The following is a 7555-nucleotide window of genomic DNA, read 5'->3' as shown; positions in this document are numbered from 1 at the left end:
AAAATTATTTTACATTTCACAGAATTTATAAATAAATATTGCAATGAGAAAGTGAGACAAATGATAAGCTGAAATGTGGAAAACTGGCCTGTAAGCAGGTGAATGAATTGCACTGCAGAGTAACATCAGTTCATCTCTTTGACAAGAGTGGTGCTGCTGCTCTGAACACTGCACCTTAAAATAAACTCCCATTCCTTTCTGCTAATTATTACTACCTTCATGGTTATGCAAACATTCACTCAACTATGCTGAATTTTCTGACTGCAGAGATAGGGATGGATCATTTAGTCAATCAGGTAAAAGAGAAATAACAAAATAAAATATGCTTTTGTTCAGGCAATTTGTCATTAATTCCTTTGAGTTTTTTTCCCCAGTAACTCTATTTTTGGAAGAGTTTAACACCCAAGTTGTGCCCTAATTACTATCACATGAATTGTGATGATAAAGTGAGGTTTTTAAATAATCTAGTCATGATTAGGTACATTTATTCATAATCAGGGATCATTGCTAAAATAATTTTTAAAATAACAAGCAGATAAAAAAGAAACATTTAGCATAGCTTTTTTCTTTCTTCTCTCATTCTCATAGTCAGTTTACACCATATTTTTCATAGATTTGGGGCACAGCTGGCCAAAACATAGCTGTTTCCCAAAAGTGAACAACCAATTTATTAACTAGTAATCTACAAGTATTTCCTACTTCAATATTTTAACTTTTTAATCATTGAATTCTTTGCCTGTCCCATGGGCACCAACACCTTTCATTAGACCAGGTTGCTCAAGGCCCCTTCTAACCTGGCCATGAACACTTCCAGGGATGGGGCATCCAAAGCTTCTGTGGGCAGCCTGTTCCAGTGCCTCACTACACACACAGGAAAGAACTTCTTCCTAACATCTAATCTAAACCTACTCTTTCAATCTGGAGCCATTCTTTCTTGCCTTATCACTGCATGCTCTTGCTCAAAGTCCCTTCTCAGCTCTCCTGAATCCCCTTTAGGAACTACAAAGTGCTATAAGGTCTCCCCAGATCCAGAGGAAATCATGTTCCTCCAGGGTGAACAGCCCCAACTCTGTCTGTCCCCACAGCAGAGATGCTCCAGCCCCTTGATCAACTTTGTGGCCTCCTCTGGACAAGTCACCTTCTTGTTTTGGGGATTCCAGAGAGGGATGTAGACCTCAGGTGGGGTCTCCCAAGGGCAGAGTAGAGAGGAACAATCCCCTCCCTTGCCCTGCTGCCCATGGGGCACTGGGTACAGCCCAGGACATGTTGTTTGGTTTCTGGGCTGCATCCAGAGCACATTGCTGGGACATGCTGAGCTTCTCACCCACCAACACCCCCAAGTCCTCCCCAGGGCTGCTCTCAATCCATTTTCCTCCCAGCCTGTGTTTGTGCTTGGGATTGCCCTGACCCCAGGTGCAGGACCTTGTACTTGGCCTTGCTGAACCTCATGAGATTCTCACAGCCCCACCTCTGAAGCCTGCCCAGGTTTAATAGTAAATAAATGTAGTAGTTTAATAATGATGCAATGCTGTAATAGCTGCAAAAAAAAAAAAAAAGGGTGTGCAAACTGAGGGCTATTTTAAAGGCTAAAAAATTAGTAATTGATATATAAATTGTGAGCAATAAAAATTAACTGACACCTTAGAAAAGATTAATTTTTAAATTTTGGTTTATTTTATTGCTTAAATATAGATTGCACAGTGTGTTCTTACATTTATTGAAACTGGTTCATTACATACAGTACAGAATATATTACCATTGGAACAACAGACAAATTAGCCCTACTCTGGTTTTGGACAACAGGCTATTTCTACCTTTTAGTATGACCATGAATTTAATTTATCTTAAAATGACTCACTACCAAAAGCTATATTTTTTTCAAGATGACATAATAGGAAAGAGAAACCCAAGCAACAGCTGGAATACATTGAAACTGGGTACCAATTATAACCATTAAGACAGTGCTCAGTGTGTTGCAGATAACACAGGGCCAGTTTGCATAAGGAGCTTTTAAGTTCTGCAGCTTGTCTGAAGAACATGAAGAGAAGTGAAACAAAGCAGTTTTGTACTGTACAACAAACAGCATTCTTAATTCTTTTGGTTTCATTCATTGGCTCATATGACAATAACTACCAAACCAATACATTTTACAGTCACTCCCATCTCCCATGTGTCTAGAAAGGCCAGAGTGAACCAATTATCAACTTACAGACTCCTCAGAGTAAACCAGTTATCAACTTACAGACTCCTCAGTGAACCAATTATCAACTTACAGACTCCCTGAATTTCCATAAAGGAAGAAATGAAATATCATGTGAACATACAGAGTGTTACAAACTTTTCACTCCCTGCACTACACCTGAACAACACCTGCATTTCCCAAACTGAACATTGGAAACACAGAAACCTACCATTACCATAAAGGAAAAATATTTCATTAACAGAACAGAAAATGAAATGCTGAATCTAGTTTTTTCACATGCAGCATTCATGCAACAGAATTCAATCACAGAAACAATCCTGTATTTACAGCACTGTCTCCATACTGCACAAGTGCAAACAGAAGTACATTCTGTATTACTTAGACTCCTCCTTTGTGTACAAAAGTGCCAAGTGTTATTCTTAAAAAAATGACAGAGTGGGTAGGTTTTTTACATTGTATCCCTATGTTGGATTTACTTTTTAAAAAATTACAGTCTTTATACAGGCCAAAAAGTCTTAGTCTTACCTTAAAAAAAAAGGGAAAAAAAAGTGAAAACTAAAAGCTAGAGTCCTATTTATGTGTAGACTGTGGTCTGATCAGGCTGACACGCTGCAGCAGTAAAAATCACAACGGAATGCTGTAGATAAGGGGTTGTTTCGTCATCCACTAACAGCTGTGATTGCACTGTTAAACTGAAAAGAAGGTCTCAATTACCTTTTGAGCTTTGTGAATGCTTTCTGAAACTCAGCATGTCATCTCATAGGTTTAAGTAGCTGATATTTCTCTATGTCATGCCACATCAGGCCTTTAAATACTGGACTACTGTTCAAAAAACTTAAAATCCTTTTTACAATGGGTTTGCAAAGGCTCCAGTCAGCAAATCAGCAGGGCTAATAATCCTTCAGGTCATGAGTTATGCAATCAAAGATTAATTTAGGTTGGGACTTCTGAAAGTCATCTAAACCAAGCTCCTGCTCAAAGCAGGCCTAACTGAAGTTCAGTTACTTTCTTCATGTTCACTGTTCATCCAAAACACTCAATTAAATGTCTACATTTATTATAGATATTTGAGAGCATTCATTCATGTTTACACTGCCCCAGTCAGATTCAGATAAATTAAGGGACTTCAGATTTACTATTCATGGCATCAATGAATGCTGTTTTTCTTTGTTTGCTGGCAGGATTTAGTGAGTCATAAAGACAACCTTGATAATTATCATCAAATGTCCAAGATTTACTTTATCAATTTTACTTTATTTACATTTGAATAGTATATGCTCAGATACATAAACCTATGAAATTTACCTTAAAGGTTTGAGAAATGAAATAAAAACAAACACAGAGATGCGTCTCTAAAAATGCTTTTGCTTGAAAATATATGTAATAAATTCTTCATCTTTAAATGGTTTAATTGAGTTTACTTTCAATTTCTAAAATATCACTAAAAAGCTGTTATAAACTACAGAGAAATGTCTCACAGAATATAGTTTTAGTATTTATGATTTCAAATGCCCTCAGTTTATTTTCTGCTATACTAAATATATCTCTCCTGTATTTATACTAAAGCAGACAAAATACTACAGTGTTTTCAAAAGTACAGTCTGTAAACCATACATCTTAAGACATGAAATATATTGCACAAGTCCGTGCTTCAAAAGGAGATTTTCTCCTCTCTTATGCAAAGCTTAAGATTTAACTTTTAGCAAGAAACACAGTACATATACTGGATGTAGCTATCTAAAAAGCATGTTATGTGATGCATCAAAATATACTTAATAAGTGCCCATTAATTCATTCACTGTATTTGAACACATGTAAGGTATTGGTTTTTCCATCTATTCCAAACCAAACAAGTTGAGCAGCTGTGACAGCAGGAACAAGAGGGAGCTCAGGTAGGGCTCCCCTGGTTACATTGAATGAGATGAAGCAAGACAAAAGCATTCTAGTTTGACATAGAATTGAGGTGGAGAGGAGTAAAAAAACAAACAAACAAACAACAAAACAACCAACCAAAAAAAAACCCAACCAAAAAAACCCAAACCAAACAAAGGCTTTAATAGGTTTTTCAGTTACAATATCTCAAATTAAAGGAATTTGAAGCAATACAAATTCCTAGAGTAACTGAAATATTTACCTATATGGCAAGACAAGTTTTAAATCTTTCACATGTACTCAAATATGAAAATGAAGAAACGTGGTCTGTGAAAAACCTAACTCAAAATAGATTACAGAATAAAACAATTCAAGACAGTTTCATGAATTTGGCTAAAATAATCTGTATTTGGCTCATGTCCATCATTATGTTAAAGTTAGATACAATAAACAATAAAATTTGAAAACTCATCTTGTTCTTTCTATTGTACTCTATTCTAAATAATGTCCAGCAGACTTCAGAAGACACTTAATACACACAAAGATCTGGAAACTTCATCTCATAGACTGGAACAGAATGGTAATGAGGATGTCCAGCAGTCATGGTCATCGCTCCTGAGGGGCTGGGTGGAGGACTGTGTGAGAAGCACAACCAATATACAGAATTTACACTTACATGGATTGCTTTTATAGAAATTTACACACTTACAGGAGAGAAACAAGATTAAACTACCCCCCATATATATACCAACAGTATATAATAAAATAATAAAATACCAATAGCATTTCATCCTAGTCCTGAAATTCTAATTAAATTATCATGCCCTGAGGATTTTTATATTCTTGTCTGCATCATCAATTTCACTGATGTTACAGAACTATCAAAATGCATCTTACTGCTAATAAATACTATTTTTCCTGCATAATGATGTGCACAACTCTCTATAATAACACCATGAACTACTTGGGGTGCTCAATATCTAATTATTTTCTCAACCAGATGCAGTATTGGGAAAACAACAGCATCCTGCAATACTACTGATAGATACAGAGATACTGTAAGACACAGTGACATGGTTTCTGAATATTCTCCACTATCAGGAAGATTCAAAGAAGTAAGAAAATAGAAAAGGACTCTTTTTCAGTGTGCTGGTTTTGGCTTGGATATTTTTTTTTACAGTAGTTGGTATAGGGCTGTGTTTTGGATTTGTGCTGGCAACAGTGTTGATAAGACAGGGATGTTTTTGTTACTGCTGAGCAGAGCTTACACAGAGTCAAGGTCTTTTCTGCTCCTCACACTGCTGGGCCACGGTGTGGGCTGCAGGTGGACAGGAAGTTGGGAGGGGACACAAATGGGACAGCTGACCCCAAATGACCCATGGGATACCCCATATCACTATGGGACAGCTGACCCCAAATGACCCATGGGATACCCCATTTCACATGGTGTTGTGCTCAGCAGTAACAGCTTTAAGGAAAGCAGTAAGAAAAAAAGAGACATTCAGAGTGATGGCATTTGCCTTCCCAAAGAGATTAGCTGGAGATGGCTGAACATCTGCCTGCCCATGGGAAGTGAAAGAATTTCTTATTTTGCTTTGCTAGCATGTGTGACTTTTGCTTTACCTATTAAGTTGCTCTTATCTCAACCCATGGTTTTTCTCACTTTTACCCTTCCAATTCTCTTCCTCATCCTGCTGAGGAGAGTGAAGCCAGTGGCTACACAGGGCTACATGGACCTATCAGGGCTAAACCACAGCATTCAGTTAAAGCAACTATTTTCTCCCTATTACATGTGTTTGAGAACACTATGACATAACCATCTGAAAACAGCCACCATTGCTTAATATCATTTTTCAGGTATGATATTGCTCTTGCATAAAGCCTTACCGGATGGTGAGTTCCAGTATCTGTGCCAGTCTATCGTGAAGCAAGTTTGCCTAGGGAAAAAAAATTAAAATTGAATTATTAACTCCTAGATATTGAACTGAGCTACAATGGGTGTACCAGGCCACACTCAGGTGAGTGTGTTCCACACTGCCACATGTAAATCTAGGCCACATTTCTTAATTTCCTTTTTCACTGCTGCAAGGACTCTGCGCCTTAAAGATGTATTTGAGATTGGGTGAGTGTGTCCAGGAGTGTCAAGAATTATGGACCAAATTCTGCTGTTGCAGACAAGAGTTTAACAAACCTGAAATACATTTAGTTATTTAAAATACATAGTGGGTTAAATGCTGCTCCAGTTATCCCAGAAACAGGTATGGACTGTGAACCTGGATTTCAAAGAGAGCAAGAAAAAGAATTAAGGTGAAGAATGTACAAGTTACCCATTACCTTCCAAATGGTCCAGGAACAAACACAAACACATTCAAATTACTGGAATCTCCCACCATTGATAGCACTGGAGACAAAACAAAGAACTGAATTTCTAAACAAGTAACAGCAGCAGTGACACGACAACTTAAATCACCTTCAGTCAGCACATGCCCACTAGTGCCTACCCTGATATGCTCAGTGCTAACATTTTGCAGAAACTCACTTTGGTTTCACATTGAGCTGCAATTTCTTCAAATGGAGCCTTTTGGAACTTTTCAATCACGAGACGCCTCTTTTCCTTTTCCTGTTCTTCAAGTCCATTGTTATCTTGAAAGAATAATGAAACACAAAATTAAAGACAAATGCAATCTTTGCCTATGAAGTACAAGAAATATCAAATGTGCACTGCAGAAGTGAACAAGGATTGTGCCTGAAGTGATGCAAGCATTCTCAAGTGATCTGTCATCTGGCACTGCTTCTAAAGCCAAATGTAGAGAAAATTTCAGGGAGATGGTTTGAGGACGAAATTTTTCCCCTTTCTTACTAAGTCTTTAATTAAAATTAACATCCAGACTCCCTTTTGATTTATTGCCTGCACTTCTCACTTACTGCACACAGGTTCAGATCTAAGATGAAACAAGAATCTCCCAATATCATGCTACTGTTCTTAACATCAATGTTTAATCAAGATTTTAAACAGGATTTTGGTAGACTGAAAAGCATTAATTAGCAATTACTTATAATAATATGAAATAAGGAATCTGGATAATACTGTGTTCTCACAGCCAGGTCACTTGTCAGAAAAACATTCTTTTAAAAAACCTCAGTACTTTAAAATCCACAATGTGTAATTTACAACCTATTTTTGAATGCACTGAAGACTCAAAAATCTTAATACAAAAAAAAATACTCAAGTTACCTCATAAGTAATCACTCAATGTTACTAGAGTATCTCACATTTATAGCTTTGTCTGTACTGCAAATGTAATAGATGACAGGCATTTCCAGATGCTTTTCATTCAGCCCCATTAACTTCAGAAAATGAATTCACTAACATTATCAAGATATCATTTCAGAGATTTAGAAATAAGTAACTGGAGTTCTTAATAAATTTACTAGCTGAAAAGAAAAAAAAAAAAGTAATATTGTATGGTATTCCAGCCT

At 36.8% G+C, this 7555-nt stretch overlaps 1 protein-coding gene across 9 annotated transcripts in view; it reads right to left on the bottom strand.

Annotated features, from left to right (window-relative positions):
- Window positions 1-1651: 1651 nt before the first annotated feature.
- The window catches only part of EFR3A (EFR3 homolog A), a 76034-nt gene continuing 70130 nt past the window's right edge, over window positions 1652-7555 (bottom strand). For 7 of the 9 annotated variants that reach the window (XM_071421808.1, XM_071421812.1, XM_071421811.1 and 4 more), the window contains 3 exons: window positions 6615-6718; window positions 5963-6012; window positions 1652-2895 (listed from right to left, as the gene is read on the bottom strand). In XM_071421808.1, coding sequence (XP_071277909.1) covers window positions 2778-2895; window positions 5963-6012; window positions 6615-6718 — 272 coding nt within the window. In that variant the 3' untranslated portion in view covers window positions 1652-2777. Of the gene's footprint in view, window positions 4711-5962; window positions 6013-6614; window positions 6719-7555 lie in introns of all 9 variants that reach the window. The other 2 variants (XM_071421817.1, XM_071421815.1) reach the window with 2 other exon arrangements.

Source organism: Agelaius tricolor, unplaced genomic scaffold (assembly GCF_023055355.1).
Source record: "Agelaius tricolor isolate 1412-34295 unplaced genomic scaffold, bAgeTri1.0.p SCAF_2, whole genome shotgun sequence".
NCBI classification, from domain to species: Eukaryota; Metazoa; Chordata; class Aves; order Passeriformes; family Icteridae; genus Agelaius; species Agelaius tricolor.
Note: the sequence above shows the minus strand (reverse complement) of the source record. Positions and strands in the feature narration are given on the sequence as shown.